The 20,244-nt window shown below is 36.2% G+C and overlaps 1 protein-coding gene across 10 annotated transcripts in view; it reads left to right on the top strand.

The window, feature by feature from the left end:
* The window catches only part of LOC102689900 (disabled homolog 2-interacting protein), a 365,385-nt gene that overhangs the window by 282,763 nt on the left and 62,378 nt on the right, over positions 1–20,244 (top strand). For all 10 annotated transcript variants that reach the window (XM_015366894.2, XM_015366893.2, XM_015366892.2 and 7 more), the window contains one exon: positions 16,935–17,088. In XM_015366894.2, the coding sequence (XP_015222380.2) occupies positions 16,935–17,088 (154 nt within the window). The remainder of the gene's footprint in view (positions 1–16,934; positions 17,089–20,244) is intronic.

Genomic DNA, 20,244 nt, shown 5'->3' with positions numbered 1-20,244 from the left:
CTCTGGACTGATTCTTTAACAGCAATATTTTTTGTTTAATTTTTAGTTACTGGGATAAAATGTTTTGCTTACAAAATCTACAGTCTGCACGTGTTTGATTTTTTTAGTTGTAAAATAAACCATAATGTGCTCATTTTACTTAGACTTTGGCTCTAACTGATTAATATTTTCTGTGGCTTGGAGTCTTGTGTGGTTGATGTTATGCAATTTATTTGCACTCTCAGAAACATCTTTCCTACTGAGAATTGAATGTTAAAGCACATAGGCATATATTCAGTCTCTCCTATGACCCTTTCAAGTAGTTAGGAGAATCTTGCATTCATTATTAAAACATGCAAATATAAATATCTCTCAAAGGTGTCTGAGTTTAGATTATGCTGGTAGATTATGTTTGAAATTAAAGTGCGAAGGGATGTTACACAATTTATACTCAATAATTACAGATTCATGGACTAATAAAAGCTATATCTAGAAGTTAAAGTTCACATTTGGGATGAAAGTAAGAGAGGAAAACCAGAGAACCTGGATCTTGATCTTTCACCATCTCTGGCACAAAGCAAAGCTGAATGAATCAGATACACGATGAGTGTGAGATAAATGTACTAAAAATGAAATAGAACGGGAATGTTTTAACATATTTGGATACTCTTTTCTTGTCACACAAAACGAAGGAAATTGCATTTGGCCTACAGTCCTTGATAAGTTGCCTTAACATCCCTTTTGTTTTTGAAAGAAAAACAGTTACACGCTATGCCTCTTGTGAGTCATCTGGTACCAGCTACAGTATATGGGTGGGGAACAAGGAACAGGCACTCAAAGGGTGCCTTCCATGCATCCTGTAAGCTTTCTTAGTACCGGATGCATCATTGTGAAGGAAAGTACCTACTAAATGTGGTCTTTAATGGGTCTAACCTAACCTCTCTCTACCCTTGATCACTCAGCATGCTGAAGCTGAGAACTTGATGCTGAGTAATTACCTATATTTTCCGTCCTTGTAAAAGCTTGAAAGAAATCAAACTTACATTTGAATTAGGGTATTGTTTTCAGAAATGTTATGGAACAGCCACCACATTCTATTTATTAACTAATTTACTTTTTTAGTTTATGCGCTACTTACTTAAGGTACATATGAACCATTGACTTTGAATAAAATAAATTTGGCTGCATTCCCCTTTATCCACGGAAATCCATAGATATCATTTGTTGTCTTTTGACCTAATGACCATATTGACAAATCATTCATTTAACTGAAAAATCAGTGCTATTTATAATTAGAATAATAAATTAACTGTTAACTGAAGATACAGTAAATTTTATACATGTGATATGTATACTGTTGATATATGGATATATACTTGTGCAGTATTGTGCAGTGAGCCTCTAAGAATTTCAATAAAGAATCATATATTTGCAAATACATACAATATGTACAGTATGTAATCCAATCATTGTATATCTGGCACTTTCAAATAAAAATTAGATACTGGATATTTATTTTACTGATAGTATATAAGAACATCTCTTCAGATTTCTGAAAAAAGTTATTCAACCAGTTCTTTTCCTAATTTAATTCTAGCTACTGTAGTATGCTTGAGTAATTCCTTCATTATTTCTCTGTTTGAATTAGATGCCTAAGAGGAGCTTTGAATGAGGTTTAATATTAGCTTTGTGGCAACGCAGGACAGCTGCCATAATGGTTTCTGTAAAAAAAATCACTTAAAAAAAAAAACCATCTTCAGAAGAATATGAAAAGAACAATACATTTTTTTATATTTTTAAATATTTATTTTTAAAGTAAATATATTTGTTTTTGGAATTTACAGCAGAAACTGGGATGGCTGTACAGTAGTTAACTCTAGAAGCTACGTTAAGGTTATTTTTCAAATTATTCAGGCACTTGACAGTGTGTTCTCATTAACATTCAATTCAAATAACGGGAAAAGTAAAATGATTCCAAATGCTAAAGCTAATGGTATCTTCTTATTGATTAATGTTCTGAAACCTTCTTATTTTTCATATCACATACTGTATGGGGTCTTTCTTTAGCTGCCTGTTAGATTTCTTTTGGCGAAATTGTGTTTGAAAAAATCTTATATCTTTAAAAACTTTGGACAGTTGTGTTTATATTGATTGCTACAACTTTAGCTTAACTTATTTTTTTTCTTTTTATCACAACATTTTTATACTCTATGAAACAAGTTACAAAACTGTCAGAACGCCAAATGGATGTACTAACAGTACAATCTGGAATTTATATGTTACAGGGGAATGTTTCTGTCAGTGCTTGGCAACTCATCTAATCACATCAGAATCCTCCTGGTATGACTGTATTTGGTTTGGGAAGGCATTTTTTATTTGCTGCGTCATGCCATCTGTTAAAAGAATCAAGTGTTTCCTCCATATCCAGTATCATAATATTTCACAAATGTTTTACAAAAGCTCCTTGTGATGTGGGATTATTGTACCTGTTGACTAACCCCAAAGCACTTCCTGCTTCTGATGTGCTTAAGGGAATAATACTCTTGTTATTTACTGTTTCAGTAGCTCAGAAAACCCAAGTTAAACTGGAATGGCTGCAATTAATCTGATTTGTATTATTGTGTTATTGGCTTGATCTGCTTGGCTGAAGGAATGACAGCTTGACCTTAAGGATGAGGCCACTGGAACCGCTTCTGTTGGAGGAATGAGCTAAGGAACTGCTTCAGGAGTGTATTGAAGGATGGAGGGAGGGATGCAAAGCTAGAAACACTGGAAGGTGTGTTAGAGACACGATACCCACCTGTACTTGTGAAAAGTGGAGTTAGTGTTGCGCTCCATTTTCATTGAAAATTTAATGACGTTTACAGGATACTGTGTGTGGTTGTTAAGAGTTGCTTTCTCCTCTAAATCCACAGAAATCTCTCTGGTGGAACAAAGGGACTATCATAATCAAAAGACTGAGGTTATTTATATCTAGAAAATGATTCACTAAACTTAATCCGCTTAGGACTACATCTGCTGTCCTGTAATGGAGTAGTAGGAACAAATTTGAGACTTCTAATGAGCTTGGGATTCAGGAATACATTCTTTGTATAGGAGCCTCTCCATCCCCGCTTATTCAATTTTAAATACAGGTCGTGTAAGATCTTGTATTGAACACTTTTAATTATTCAGTGCCCCTTCAAACATTTACATATTTATATCCTTACCTTATTGATTGAAATACATACCCCAGTGGTGATAGATGGCATTTTCATTAAAGAAATGACAGAAACTGAAAAGTATATTTCATCATCGTGTCCCTGTCAAGATTTCTGAAGTTATTGTAAATTATTTATAGCCTTCAAGACACGAGAAACAGGGCTTGTTTTGTTTCATCTTGCTCCCCTTCCCTCACTGGCAGTGGCTACCTCTTCATGTGTCTTTTCCATCTGTTTTGCTTCCAGATGGACAAGTCACAGAGGTACTAATTGGCAAACCTACCATTTCCTTCTGACCATTGCCTGGAGAATGTGTTGGGGGTTATATTAATATTAAATATTAAAATGAGTTTAAGTTCCCTGGCAGATTCTCTACAAAACAGAATAAATCTATATTTCATTTCTATATTTCTGTAGGGACTTCTTGGCATCTCAACAGATCTTATTAAGAGGTTATTCTCAAGCGAGACTCAGTTCTTATTGGGTGATACAGTATGTAACTGGAAGAGGGTTTTCTCTATGCTCAGCTGCAGTGCTGGAATCTGGAAAACAGGGAGTCACAGTTTTTGAGTTTGGTTTTTCCTGCTGTGTGGAGAGAGCTGCCTTAATTGACAGCTGGCACTTGAACATACAGCTTGAAGGAAAGAGCAACCCTGAAAGTTAAGCCATCTTTGCTTTTGGAGAGGAAAAAAAATGTTGCTGTAAGCGTAATTCCTTGGAGACTCATTAAATTAAACTTTCTGTTTAAAAGAGAAAAAAGTTCTCCGCTTTCCTTTGTGAGCCAATCTGCTGTCATTGAAGCATGGAAATAGCTTGTGAAAGGCAACAGCAAGGTATCTTTTAATTGCTGCCACTCCCCCTCCACTATTTGTCTTTTAAAAATAACCCTAATCCCCCAGCCTCCACAGTAAGACATTCATCGTTACCAAAATACCTGCAGTGACTCAGATTAAGGTTGCAGAAGTTCTCATGTTTCTGAAACTATCAAGAGACATGGTGGGTTCTGGGAGTCTGGAATCACCTTAGTGGTTTAAGCTAACTCTGGGGGTCTCTGGCCATGTGTAATTCTCAGATCGTTAGTCTAATAAGAATCAAATGAGCAAGACGGGCTAAATGGCCTCCTTTCACTTGTGACCTTGCTTGTGTTCTTGCAATTGTAGAAAAGGTTGCTTCTGTAGTAGTGATGCACAGTGGAAACTATGCATTCTACTCCACATCTGCTAAAGCAGCTTATGGACCACCACTGTATCCAAGGCCTTGGGTGTATTGCAGCTGTTCTGATTATATAGGTCTATTTGTTCCAGTACAAGTGGGGATAAACTGAAAAAATGACTTATTTTTTCAGTAACATATTCTTCTGTATATTTCTAGTAAACTGACTCACTGATGACTTAGCAAGTTAACCCAACACATTTATTTCCCCAGACCATCTTTCCATTTTGTTGCTCTGATTTTGTTGCATTTTTTGTCCTGTTACAAGAGTCTGAGAGCTCTTAGGCTAACATTGTGTTTGGAGTTGACAATGTGTGAAATAAATGTGAAACATTTTCCTATAGAAGCAACTTGGTTCTATACTAATTTGTGTTACTATATACTGTATACTGTACAAGGCTGCAGAGAAAATGCATGTTCTGTAGGCACTGGTGTTCTGATAATTAGCATGTCCAAAGTTTTGATGACATCTGGTGGGTTTTACACTTTAAACTTAGTGAACTCTCTAGACACCAGCTTTCATGAAGCATGCAAGTCATGTTTCGGGCTGTTATCGGACATCTCTGACAGCTACTGGACAAACATCAGTATGACTTGAGCACAGATCACTGTTGCAATGAATGATAGCTGACATCTTTTGAAATACTACACTGGACATGTAAGACTTGGGCATTTATCCTAGAAATTGTTATGTAAAATATTACAGTATATCATTGAATGCCCTATTATTTGCCCTTTAAGAAAAAATAACACTGTGTTTTCTTATAGTTACGATGGATAAACAGTATCGTTCAGGGCTTTCTCACCTTATTATGTGAGAACACTGGCACTATGGTGTGCTAAAGTCAGTACTCAAGCACATTGTTATGGCTCAATAAAACTCTTAGATTTCAGCAGTAAAGGCTAAAGACAAGGTTTTTCAATTACATAATGACCACATTTGGGTACCTCAGCATCCTGTAGAGATGCCAATGATAGTTAATGGCTTCTACAAGGTCATTATCAGATGACAGTGCCTAGAGCAATAGATTGAATCACTGTTATGAGGTGTTTATCATTGTCTGAAACATTAAAACTACAGTATGCCTTTGACAACACTGGAGCTATTATCAAAATTAAAGAAAACTATTTTTTCTAATGCAAAAAATGTTTTGTTTTTGGTGAATTTGCTTACCAGATATGTTTTATTTACACATGCAGTATATTTATTGTATTATAAGAATGACCAAACCAAGTGCACCACAAATTTAAAGACTGTAGTCTGTCAAAGCTTCAGCACTCTAATAAGGAATGGTTATGACCTTATGTTTGTTTTTAATTTTTCTCAAATTAGACCAGCATTACAGATGGGTGCCAACAAAATGAAGTTTCCTTGGTGCAACCTTACATTATGCATGCACACATTATTATAAAATAAAATAAGATCACTTTAGTAGCCATAGACAATTTCTTGCATTAGGAATTCATCTTTTTGCATACCACAGCTTTTTCTCCATGAGACACAGACACACAGACAGGGAGAGAAGCTTGGGGTCAGAGCGCAGGGTCAGCCATTTACTGTATACGGCTTCCCTTGAGCAGTTGGGGTTAAGGGCCTTGCTCAGGGGCCCAACAGAGAAGGATTCCTCTGCCGGCCGCGGTATTTGAACTGGCAACCTTCGAGCCACAGGCGTACCTGGTACATTATACCAGGACTGTTTTATGCTGCGCAAAACGTACCTGGTATAATGTAAAAGTATTACAGCTGGACTATATTCTGCCTTGTGTGTTATGAGAACTACTATTTCATACCAAGTAAATCATGAGTGTGGTTAAACTGTAGACAACATTGTTACAGCAAAGATGTGGAAAATTGAATTATATGAGACACTCATTATTCTGAACTGCAAGTATGAGAAAGACTATTGAATATGAAAAGCTGTGTGTAACATACACCAGGCTGGTCTACAATGCTGATATTATAAACCTAGTTCTCTGAGTCCTCCAGTATCTAATATTTCTGCACTGAAAGAGAGAGCAGAAAATAGCCCACAGAGCTAAGCAGCATCCAGAACAGACGCTGTCAACTAGGGTCACCATCAAATCCAGCAGTTTCCAGACTACGGCAGTAATTCACATTGTAATAAATGGATCGTAGATAGGAATGATGTTTTTCTGCATGTTTCATAATGACTAAAATTGTCCTTCAAGTCTCTAAGGAGAGGGGGCCATAGGATGAGAGCTTAAATTTGATAAATCCCAGAAAACAAATGTTGATAAAGTAAGGAACAACCATGGCAATTGTGATGGTGAGTGGAGATACTGTTTCAGTGTGTCCAGATGCATTGCCAGGTGTCTCTCATTAAAAGTTAAAGTCCTGCATCAAGATCCGGTATTTTTTGGTTCTCATGTAAAGATAATGTCATGAAGCTTGTTGATGCGATCAGTGCTTCAAACTGCAAAGCGTATTTGCATGCTTGAAAGAAATTAAGGTGTAAATACTAGAAATGAGTCATCGGTTTTTGAACAAATATAAAATCACCCGGTATGCACAATTATGCACAAAAAGTCACAAAAGTCATGTGCATGTTACATGAAGTGCAAAATACCCGTTTCAGGGGCGGGGGGGGGGAATATTTGTCTTTATTAATGCTATTAATATTGTAATTGTGAAGTTTCCCTTAAAAATGACATGTATGATAAATTAACTTACAGAGACGCAAATTGAAGACTTGCAATATTCCTTAGTGTTTTCTTTAACCACAGCCTTGTAATGTGAGATTTATATATTGGTTTGGCTTGCAACTGTGGAATGTAAAGCAAAAGGCAGGAATGTGATGCCTTTTAAACCTTTTAAATTCTTCCACCTTATTTTTAATATAGTTTAAAGAAGTTAACATTGACTATTGTCTGAAGTATATAATTAAATCACGCGCTATTCAGACTTTTCTGATATGATTCAATTAGCTGTGAATTTCATCTTACTCTCAAGCTAATCCAAATTGCATTATTGTGCTCCATTTCAGTATTCTGACATAGGCTAGCCTCCATGAGATTTAGCTTAAAGGGTACTTCTGTTTTAGTTTCATATACAAAGAGAATCATTTGCTAAGTTCTCAATTGTTCATCTTGAATTGATTATTCAAGATGATTATTTAAAGCCTTAACTAGAATAAATATAAAACTATCTTTAGAAATAGGTATACATGCCTTGAAGTGTGCTTGTCTCTGAAGTCATTAAGGAATATTAAGTGGCTGGGCTAAATATTCATTATGTATTAAAAAACATTCTGATGTTAGGGGAAGGAGGGTGAATCTTATTTCATGTTAAAAAGGTCTTTTTCTAGTCATTCCTGCTGAGATATTCATGGGGCTAAAAGGACCTTGAAGACTGAAGACAATCACACAGCATTCTGGAATGATCCAAATTAAGTCATTTAGAATGCAAATAATTCTTGATTTAAAACATAGTTTAGTGTGGAGGAATAAGGGAAGTGGCTCAAATGCAAAGGATTTGACAATTGAAAGAACATAAAACTATTCTGACCTTTAAGAGCAAAATAATTTCTCTAATAAGATGAGAGAGTATAGAAAAGTTCCCAAGAACTTAACAGAAGAGCAGTGCTTCAGAGGAATTCCAGTGGAATGCAGTGGGAACAACAGATCCACTAATGATTCATTTTTTTTTTTTTATTTTAATGCAGAGATATTCATAAAAGGCAGCATTCATTGTAACTAAAATCATGTATGACAAACTTCTCTGTTTCAAATCCATTTAGAATTGAATGCCATTACAGACGAGCTTCCAAAACCAAAACCGGTGACTGTAAAAATCAGCAGACAGAACTGAACTGAGTTGTGACATTTGTTATTTATATGACTTGCTGTTAAAATTTGTGCTTAATGTGTCTGTCTTGTCATGGCCAGAACAAAGATCATTTACAGATCATACAGGACCATACAGGATATCTTTAGTGAATCTTAGAAAGATTAACTTTGAGTTGTTTTTATCCAGAACATTTTCAGACAATTTGCCTGCAGAACATTGTTTTTTAGTTTGTCACTACATAGTATATAGAGTTGCAGGTAACACTGCTATCACACGCTGCTACTAGTCTGGGACTAAAGCTAGTTCTTGTTGTTGGATTATGTTTTGGATTATGTTAATCTTGAACATAATCAATGTTCATCTCATTGAATTGGATTCAATGAGATTTCATTGCTCATTGAATCCAATTGTTATCTCAGAGCCTATGGGATTGTGCTCTTCATTCTACTGGGGCTCTGAGTGAAGCAGTTTCTCATAGCTCTACCTGATCTGCTGTACAGTGATGCTGCTGGTGGATGAACTAGCCTACATTATGTCCCCTCTTATATGTGAAGTGTTTTAAAATCCATTGCAATCAACTATTATAAATTATTATTATTATAAATTCTTTGAATAGCTGCTTCACCTACAGTACATACAGTAGTGTTTCTGAAATCCAGCAGAAGTCAGACCAGTTCTGAGATTAAAACAGTCACTGTGGTAACACAAACTCTATAGAGCTATTAAATAGCTCCACCACTTTTTATGGATTTACTGGATAGCTGTCTTCAATTAACTTTGAAGCTGTGAGCTGTTTAACCTTTTAAACAACATAAGCAGAATAATGTATGGATTACCAATCAATGCTAATCTAGTAAAAAAAAAAATCTATTTTGCTTTTTCTGTGTATGGAAGATAAATAGTTTTTCAGGCTGCAAGCACTTTATCCAACATTAGCTCCTGAAACAAGAGGTAAAAGTGGTCAAAGTTGCTTGCACTCTTTGCTTAAAACGTCTTTTCATTTTTTCTTTAATCATCCACTTCAAGGATCAATATCGTACAATCTTCTGTTAAAAAGTTAGAAAAAAAACGATTCAGAATGAACTCTAGTTAAAAATATCAGTGCATTTATTGAACTGGGGGAAAAGTGCTTAACAGAACGCTTTTTTATCAGATCTACTAGTAAACTTCTTGCTGAAACCAGGGAAGACAGAATAGACTCTTTAAAAACATACAGTCCGTGCAACAAAAACTCCCAAATAACACTCCTTCCCTTCAGTTAGTACCAAGAACTTAATTGTCTGAACTTGTCGGGGGCGTTTCTCCCCTATTCCTTATAAACATTCCCCAAAGGCTGTGCTTTAATCTTCAGATATTCTTGGCTAAATTAAGGCTTTTTGCTGCTGTGTGGCTGCTTGCTGAAGCAAGGTGTTTCTAGCTGCAATACAGTAGGAGCTAACTGCCCCTACTTCCCACAACCTTATAAGTCTGGAAAGATTAAATTATCCAGGAAGCTGAGAGAAGAGGGTCAGGAAGGCTGAGAAACCAGAGCAGTCAGCTCTGTTCAGCTCAAACTTCAGGTTTATAGATTGTGATGATTAGTCCAATTTAATTAGTTGTGCAAAGCTGAAGATGAGTAAGTCTGACTGCTGGCCAGATCAGGTCACTGCTGGTGGTAGACTGGGATCACTCTCACTGTGTCCTGTTTACAAATTCCACAAGTAGTGGGACACTTGAGAGGCAGTCTTTGACATGAGGAATTGACGAACGTTTCACGTGAATAGCATACTCTTCCTTGTGAAATAACATTACTTAAAACATTCATGACATTTGTATTCATCTGACTGGAGGAATTTGGGGCTTGTTGTCTCATGTTTGAACTTATTTACAGTATATTGAGAAACACTAAGAATGTTACGTGCTTTTCGAGAACCTGCTCTATAACACAATGTTAATGTGTCAATACTTTTTATATACTATTTTATATCAGTTCTGTTGGTTTAAAAATAATAGGAAAATCACCCAAATGTGATGTAATGCTCTGATTTAATCAGTTGATATTTGTGCACTTGTTTCCCTTGGGCCTGATGCATTCATGAAGCTGGATCGTGTATGAATCTCTCAATATTCTAAAATATATTCTTTAAATCTGAATCGTAGTTCAAGAATGCTGAAATTTTGCTCTGATTGAAAACATAATGGCAAAGTTAACCATTTTGATTTCAGCCTAAAAAACTGCACCCGCGCAGAGTTCTTGAACTTTGTTAAATCTGTTAAATATGAGACAGGAATTCTACACCAGGATTAAATTTACTGCCTTTTTTTCCTCTGAAACGTACAGTAGCAGCACATCTTTAATGCATTTGAAAAACATGATAAGAGCACTGCAGACATGAATGTAAACATGACTGTTCAGCTGGTCGTATCACAGCCAGTGGTAAATTGTTTTCGTTAGCTTTAATGAGCCTAAAGAAGCCCGTCAGTCTCTCAAGCCCCCGGATATATAAAAAGGGAGAAAAAGTTCTTTGTGCATACTTTTATTGTTTGTCAGCTTTGACATGCTTTTTAAGATCCACATGCGGTCATCGGTAAGTCAAGGTGACTCACTTCTCTCCTTTAGACATTTCTAAGCAAGGACATACATTTCAAGAATTGATTTTTTCTATTTTCTTTAAAATGTGAACTTTAGGATGTTTATCTTTTTTTGTTTCAAGAAGGCTGAATAACGCAGTACAGAATGATACTATGAGACAAGCAAACCTTTTTCTTTGTTTACCTATGGGCTGGTACTATGAGCTGGTACCCATAAGTTTAAGTCAGTAGCACAGCTGTGTATTTTAGTGTGCAAGTACAAATATGTGACAGAGCCTGGAAACTGTCATGCTTATAGCATAAAAAACTACAGTCATTGCCTGTCTTAGTTTTATAATTTGTATCATATTTCTTTTTATAGACTTTTGGTTTTCCCATTTAATATTATACGCTAGTAAATTTTAAGACTTAGTTTCTTTATGCCTTATAAAAACATTAATGGAAAATTATCCATATTTGATGTACATTTGATGAGCGTGATATGTATTTTTCTAAATAAATGATTTCTTTGTTGTTATATTTACTTAAAAAATGAAAACAAGATTAGCCATTAAGCAAGCAATCCAGCGAAAAGCTTCAGGCTTTATTTTTGTGCAATATAGATTTAGCAACCTTAAGATGCTCTTTCTGTTTATATCATTATAATGGACCGAGTTACTAGTCTGTACTTTTAGGCTTTCAATTGCCTAAAATATCAGCCTACTGCCTAAAATATGGCTGATAACAACAGGTAAGCACCCTGAGACAAAAGGGAAAACGCAAGGTGAAATATATTTTTTTCTTCCATATTTACCATGAAAATTAAAAAATAAAATACATTATCCTGAATTTGAGATTTTTCAACCCTAAGTGTTCTTTATTTTTCAGTTAAAATATTTTTTTTCCATTTTATCATTTTAACCAAATAATTGGGTACCACATTTATTCATGGAACCTGCATTAATGCAATACAGCATGTCCAAAATGTGATGTTGGGGCACCATCTGCTTTTAAACCTACAGTACTTGTCATAGTAAGACGTTAAAAAAAAAGAAATGTCCACATGTGCTGAAGATTTACCTCCACATACTGTCTAATAAAGGCTGTTGGTGTTTCAGTTTCTTTCTCCTCCTAGTACTTCCTACACATGTGTTTTTCTCTTAAATGTGTGGTACCTGTCCAGTGCATCTTGGCTTAATATTCTTTTTCTGTGCTGAGAATTGCCTGAAGCCAGTCCAGATTCTTCTGTTTTTGTATTATTTTAAAACCTCTTGGAACTCCTGACTCTATAGCAAAAGAGATGAATTATTATAATTTTCAACTCTGGCTTCACTTAAATGCACAACAGCTGTAGCAGCTGCCCTGACAGTTAAGAGCATTTTGAGGAAATAAGTGAGAGAACAACCTGGGATGATAGTTTTTCAAATACTGTTCCACTATGCAGCATTATGAGAAAGCAGGGTGAAATAAAAAGAATCCAGAATCTGCAAATTAGCCCTCATTGGTGCCTCTCAACAGCTGCAGTACATGCCTCTTGACTTGTTTCACTTGTTAAGCGTTTAGGTAGAGTTGGGAAGCTGGATGGCATTTGTGTTTTTAACGAAGTACCAAGCTAGCTAAATACAGGGGTGATAAATCAGTGTTCTATTTATATGACTAAAATTTCCTTTTTCTTGGTCATATAGCTGTCCACTTACTCTCCAGGCTGATGAGAAGTGAACAGATATGCCAGTGTTTGCCTTTTAGGAATGCGTATGTCGTTTTCCCTAGAGGTTTGGGTCTTGACATGATACTTACAGCTGATTTGCATGTACTTTTAAGGCTCAGCTAGCAGCTTACAGAAGAGCTGACAGTTTCATCACTCTGCCTTCTTCTGCCCAGCTACAAAGTGACCAATCAGAGAGAAGCTACTGTACCTTCATTTTCTCCTGTGGTGGATCTGAGTCAATCCTGTCTTTTATTTGCCAGAAGCCCAGAATCCTGTGTATTACACGCAGACCTCACTGTGCTGTTTATTACAGGAGCAGCCTCAGAACTCTCTGCGGTTTAGGATGGGCTCATTCAAGTGAAAAGGATGAGAAAAGATTTGGCTGGTCATGCAAAAATAGTCACTACCTGATGTGAAATTGACAGTGGGGACAGCAATTTATACCATACACTTGAGCAATACTGGGTGTTCAGTGGCTTTTAAATTGTCTTTACCGTTATCACTATCATTCAGTGTGTACACTGTGTGAGAAAGGGGAATCCACTGGCTTTCACTGTAAAGGTGCAAATAATTAAGCTTTGCTAGGTTTTTTTGTGCTGTGTGAATTAAGGGGTGATTAAAAATCATTAAACAGCTACATTTTCATTCATGAATTGTGATTTCAGTATAATTCAACATTCCAATTTTTCAGCACAGGGTGCTGTTATAGGATTTTTTGTATTGAACTGGAGCTTTTTTCTTTGTATTATTTATCCTTTCCTAAGAAGAGTTGGCTTTTGAATTTATTATTAATTTTGTATCTCCATCTGTTTCTCTGGGTACTTTCAATAACAATGTTTTTATTTACCACCTTTAGCCATTTATTACAATGTGGTTTGCCGAGCTTTTTAAAACCTAGAGTTAGAGATATTTTAATGTTAAAATGATTGAAATGAATGATATGTGATGCCAAGTGAAAAATGGAGACCTACTGTATGAAAATTATTTCATGAAATGTCGCTTTTAGAATTCATAGCAGTTATATTGGCAGCTCGGGGCTTTTAAAATGAATTTCGAGACCTTGATTCCATAAGATAGTTTGTTTACAACATTCAATTCCTTTCTTATCTTTTCTCCACGCATTGTTGAACGTTATATGGATTTTACAACTCTTTCATTCATGCATTTTCATATAGTCTAAAATATTTTCCCTCAGAACTGAAAACAGAGAAGAAAGATACAGAAAGATTTAGTAAAAGTCTGTAAATCTACAGCACTACTGTATGTTGTAACATAACACGCTTTGGAGTTCACCGACTGAAACAGTTCCATGTCAGACATGTTCTACCCATAATAAATAATATAAATAATCTTTACACTTACAGTATATAGCACTTTTCAGGAGATTCCACTCGAAGCGCTATACAGGTAATGGGGACTCCCCTCCCCCTGGATGATGTGACAGCAGCCAGAGTGCTCCAGTATACACCCATAAGTTACTGTACCAGTAGGGAGGAGAATAGAATATGAGTTACTGTATGAGTATGAGTTAGGACCCATTATGTGCAGTAGGAGGTGACTAACTAACAGTTTAATTACAGAAATACACAAAGACCACCTAGTTCATGGAAACTTAAGCAGCATTACAAAGTGATTTATAAGCCTGCAGTTAATCTAAAATCTTTTGAGTTTCCTTTAGCATACTGTAGTATAACATTTGAGCTTGGCACACAAATAAATGTCATTTTTATAGGTTATTTCAGGTTTATAGGTTTTTTCATGTATTTTGGCAAACGTATTTCTACATTTTCTATTTCTACTGTATTCCTGTTATCCTGAACAGGATCTCGATACAGTTAGTGTACATGGCTTTCCATCAAAGAAACTGAGTTTATTTATATATTTTATATTTAGTTTACTGATGAACTGTATATTATATCTCTGCTTCAGCTAAACATGGTGTATTATAAGAATGTTTTCTGTGGAACAGTGTAATTTGGTATTCACACACATGAGATCCATCTGAACAAATAGTAGTACATACAGTACCAGAAGACACTGAACTGACTCAGTCTGACTACTATCTCTGTGGTAGCTTGTGTATAGTTTATGTTGTAAATTCATGTCAGTTGTAATTTCATTGTTCAGTTTTCACATAATGGTTTTTTAATTACTGTTAATTACTAATACTCTGTTATACAATAGATATATGCATATACATTTTATAGATTTTACTGTTGTTCATTGGACACGTTATTTACATTTTAATCAGTGAGCATATTAATCCATTGAGTGTTCCTTGGTAAAAAATAATAATGAGCTCATAAAAATTCCAGGTGCTCAGTGTTTGGTATTTGAGTTGGGTTAAAAATCATTAAATTATGTAAATTACGTATCTGTATACAGTAAGTAGACATTCAAAAATACATGATTTTAATTAAAGCAAGAACAGCAATAGATACAATGACAAACCAGAGAACTAATGAAGTTCAGCTGCTGTCGGAATGATTGAGGATGGCCTATCTGTGAGTAAAGTCACCCATAGAATGACGAGCTCTGTTTCAGCAATCAGCAGACTATGCAGAGAAACCAGGAAACTGACTCTGTGAGGGACAGGCTTTATCCTAGAAGGCAGAGGTTAACCCCACTAGCTCAGGGCCATCAAATTTGCCTGAGCCATCCACATAATCTTTCCAGACTGTAGTGGCTCAAGACATTCCAGGAAGAAATATCCTGGGATCAGCAGAATGACTGCATCTCACCATCTGCATGAAAATAATCTGCTCAAAACACATTCAGAGGTTAGCTGGAGATGATAAAGAATCACAGAATCACTCCTTTAACACAAGAAAGGGGTTAGTAATGGTTAAGGGTGATTGTGCTGCTCAGTGATACATTGACAAAATCCTTGATCCAATAGCAACTGAATCCAGTAGTATCACTTTTCCAGTAGCACAATAGAAGACTCCAAGAAACCAATTGCAAAGTTTTGTTGCAGTCGGCCTTTTCTCCTGTCCAGTAGAAGAGCCGTAGGACCAGGTCATCAATAGGAGACAACTGCAACAGGCCAATCTTGGCTGACTGTAACTGCACATGAGGAACAACTGAATGTCCCACTGCAGTCTATCCAGAGGTTGATCAGGTCTATATGTCAGCACTGTCAGAAATGTGCTTATGCACAGTTTGTAAAGTTTTACAAGTTTTTAAGTTTGTAAAGTTTTTTAAATCGACAGTCTGCCATGTTTCAAACAAACAAAAAACATTCCATGAGTCTTTGTTCTGTATTTTAGTTCACAATTTCTGTGATTTTTATATCTATTTTTCACATTTCACCTTCGGAATTGAGTATTGCATTTCTTTTTTTTCTGTGCAATGTGTGTGTATGTACGTATTATGAAATTACCCTGATAGTAAAATCCCATTATTGTCAACTAGAGCTAACATACTAAATAAAACGCACCAATTTCTTTTAATATAAACATTTTGGTATAAATGAATTTTGTCTTTTTGTATTTTGTGTGATGTGTCTTATAGAGTTTTAGTTAGGAGATGAATTTTTGTTATGATTTTCCTATTGGAAAAATTAGGGCTGCTTATTAGTCTTACTATAATTGTGAGTACTGGTCTAATACTGATACTTTTATCTTCTGGGCCCACTGCTGTGATTGGATTGTTTCTTAATTGCCAATATACTGTTTTATGCTCTTGGAAGCATTTAATATTTGCATGTATTGCCTCTGGGGAGTCTAAGACTAAATCAAATAAAATCTGTTTTCATAAAAACATGTTCTTTTCCTTTTTACATTAAAAAAGACTGACACATGAACAGCAAGCTGCTGTATGATGCCAGCTTTGCAAAGATTGTGGAAAAAAAAACTTTTTTGATTTGTTCAGATAAATGAAAGACTGCTGACTTTAAAAAAAATGACTTATCTATCAAAAGAAAGAGGCTTCAGCTGTTTGGGCTTGAAAATATGACAAATACAAGCTAAATGGAGAAAGAAGAACTGTCACTTCCTTCAGCTGTGAACTCAGACATTCAGCCAAGTTTATTTGCTGGCAAATTAGAAAATACGTCTTCACAATATGGCAATGGGAGACTGATTTCCTGAGATGTTCATGGGATGACAGCTTTAAGACATGTTGCCTTGTATGGTTATTTTGGGAATTAAAAATAATATTTGCTTCTGCAAAATTATTATAAATACTGGTATAAACTCCACACACAAAAGGCAATTTCAATAATCAAAAACCGTTACTGTACTTAAAACCCACTTTGGATATTGTTTTAATCTCCACTCAAAGTACACTGCTTTAAGTAAATTAAGTAAAACATTATTTTTACAAAGTGCTTATTGTAAATTAAATACATATAATGAAGTGGTGTTTGCGAAGGCATTCTTTGGTGGCTCTCAAGGCAAGAATTGTGCAGTTGTTAATTTTGTAGGGCTTGCTGGGGGTGTTCAGTGACTAACAAGAGTGTTTTCTTTCTTTTCAGATCACATCTAATGCCGAGGCTGAAAGAATCACGGTCCCACGAGTCTTTGCTCAGCCCCAGCAGTGCAGTAGAAGCTCTGGATCTCAGTATGGAGGAGGAGGTTGTAATTAAGCCTGTGCACAGCAGCATTCTGGGGCAGGACTATTGCTTTGAGGTAAGTCATCATGTGTCTGATACTGCACATCCCAAACAGCCACGGAGACACCATAGAAGCACCCATATCACCCTGCAACTCACAACTGGCAGCCCCCTGAAGCTCAGCAGGTGTGAGCCTGGCCTGTACCTGGGACAAACTAAGTTTGCTGCTGGAAGAGGTGTAAGTGGGGCCAGCAGGGGGCGCTCACCCTTTGGTCTATGTGGGTCCTAACGTCCCAGTATACTGACATGGACGCTATATTTGTAAAAAGGTGCTGTCCTTTGGATGAGACGTAAAACCGAGGAGACACTCTGTGGTCATTAAAAATCCCAGGGCGTTTCTCTAAAAGAGTAGGGGTGTTACCCTGGTGTCCAGGCCAAAATTTCCCTTTGGCCTTACCAATCTTAATAATCCCCATCTCTGAATTGGCTTCATTGCTCTGTTCTCCTCCCCAGTGAGAGCTGGTGTGTGGGGAGTGGACTGGTGCAGTATGGCCACCATCGCATCATCCAGGTGGGGCTGCACATTGGTGGTGGTGGAGGGGAGTCCCCATTACCTGTAAACCACTTTGAGTGGAGTGTCCAGAAAAGCGCTATATAAGTACAAGCAATTATTAATTAATTATTATTAAATAATAAAAGCCTGATGAAATGGCTGAGCTTATACTGTACCTAAATACTTATTATTATGATTAGCCTGTATGTACTGTATATACAGTAGCAATAATGACAGTGTGCTCAGTGTTCTTTTTTAGACTTGCTTATTAGCTATGTTTCCTGGCTAGTTTTGTTTATGACAGGTTTTTCTTCAGTCAACGGTATAAAGCTCAGGAAGGGGGAATTTAAAAAAGAATATTATTTTCGAACCCCACTGTGCTGCAGCGTTTGATAAAGAGGTTTCCTGTTTAATAAATGTTCAGTGTATAATAAATGACAGAGCACTGTCCAGTACCATCAAAGCTTTTCTTTGAAAACATTAGCTTCTTTTACTTGTCTTTGAAATGCTTGCAATTTTATTAAGGAAATAAAGCATTCACAAAACCAGTCACAAAGTCTTCATTTGCTGAAGCAATACATCTCAAAAACATCAAAGAATTTGGTTAAATATTTATAGATACCATAAAATCTGGAATATATTTAAATCAAATATTTCTTTTGCTTTTTTTAAAGGAGCTTTACAGTTGGCTAATGCTTGTTTGGACAGAAGCTCTGGGTATGCTGCCACTGTAGATTATGCAGTCCAACCTCAGATTTATGCTGTCGTCTCTGCCATACCCCAATGTCCCCGACATACACTGCCAGAATGAGTGTCAAGCACATTACACAAAAACTCAGTACTCTGACTCAAGGAATTTCAATGCATTTGAGAGACTGCTGTCTCTATTAGACTCACTGTGAACAATAAGCCTTGTTGCACCAAGATGTTTGGTAGCAATAAAAACAAGTTTGTCTTTCATAGGATTTTTACTTTCCTTTTTAGGTTGTCATGGAACAGTGAAGCACATTATGTGCTACAGTATATACATTACTGCTAGTATTCTACTCAGAATCACTTATTTTAAATAAAACTTTGATAGATTTCTAAAATACTGATTACAGCTCCCAGAAAGCAAATTACCCTCTCTTTATAAGATTGCAGTCTTTCGATTTCATATTTATTCTTCTAAACAGAAGCAAACACTCAGCAGCTCAACAGATACAAGATATTGCTGCATAGTTATCAGCCCTACATCAAACTCCTATCCAGGCATTAACAAGCAGGCCCCAGTACACAGTGGCAGTGCTAGTCATTATTCTGACTGTCATGTTTCATTCTTGGATTATTTTTCAGTGCTGTAAAGACGTGTGATCTTCAATACTATCTCACCCCATAGCAGTACTGTGAACCATGTGGGGCTTTGGGTGCTACTGCTGGCAGCCTTCCCTTGCTTTTCAATACGCTGAAAATGTCAAAGGTCTGGCCTGGCTATTTTTCTGAATAAATAAGTGAATAATGTAAGAATTGCCTTTGCTAAGAGCTGGCAAAACAGAACCTATTCCGTTTCACAATTTATTTCTGTACCATCTTTAAAATGGCAGTTGGATAGTAGTAAAATGTTTATCTACTGTATTCCATACTTTACAGTATAAACAATGTGATGGACCCATTTCGGTAGCGACTTCACAGCTAAAATTAAACATTATTAAGGTGAGAATTGCCATAACCCAGGCAATGTTCTAATCAGAACCCAAGCAATGCATTGTATTGTGTTCAGAGAGCAGAGATTGTGCTCTGTGATCCAGATGTCACAGGTTCGAGCCTAGTGCCAAGCAATTTGCTGATCAGTGCACAACTGGGTGAGTGCGACTGTGGTCGCGAAATCCTTAGCTGTCCAGGATTTCTTCGAATGGGCAGTCAATGAGTGCCATGCCTAGAAGATCCTCCAGGCATAGCTAAGTCTTATGTAAGACACTTTGGTAGCTCACAGTATTAAATAACAAATGGTTCTGACAACAGGTCCTTAGCTGAACTGATAAGCATTTGATAATTCCAAACTGGTTGCATACAAAATGAAAAATAGTGTTCAATTATTAATAATAGAAATGAGAGTTTCCAACATTTAAAAAACTTACTTGGAATATAATGCATAGTCTAGTGTCTAGTCTAATGATACTAATCTCGTCGGCGTAGTGATCCCTTTGGAGGTCATGAAGCATTATCAGGCAGCAAGAGGACAAGGTGGAATTTCCCTCATTCAGTCTTCATTTCTAGCCTTACCTCAGCAGGGAAGGGAAGCATATCATATGATAACAGCAAAGCAGCTACTGTATGTCTTCAGGCTTTATTTGACTTTCAGGTGCATGAGTAATGCATATGCATTTTCATTAGGCACTGAAGGATGAATTTTTATAATGCAATGCACTCGCTTATACAGATTACAAAGAAAAAGCTTCTCCTGCCACCAGTGAAGATTCTGTTTTACCTTTTGATTTGCATATCTTGCTTTTTATTTATTTAAAATAACAGAGTAATGGGGAAAAAGAGACTGGAAAAAGCACAGCTAATCTCAGTTTCATGTTTTACAGGTTTTTATTTCTATTTTTTTTATCCTAGCTTTTATTCTCTATGTTTACTTTTGCCTGTATGCCCAGGTACAGTACTCTATTTATTGCTTGACTGAGGATGAGTGTGTCA

The sequence above is a fragment of the Lepisosteus oculatus genome, chromosome 24 (assembly GCF_040954835.1).
Source record: "Lepisosteus oculatus isolate fLepOcu1 chromosome 24, fLepOcu1.hap2, whole genome shotgun sequence".
In the NCBI taxonomy this organism is placed as follows: Eukaryota; Metazoa; Chordata; class Actinopteri; order Semionotiformes; family Lepisosteidae; genus Lepisosteus; species Lepisosteus oculatus.
The sequence above is the reverse complement of the archived record's forward strand: the minus strand, read 5'-3'. Positions and strand labels throughout refer to the sequence as shown.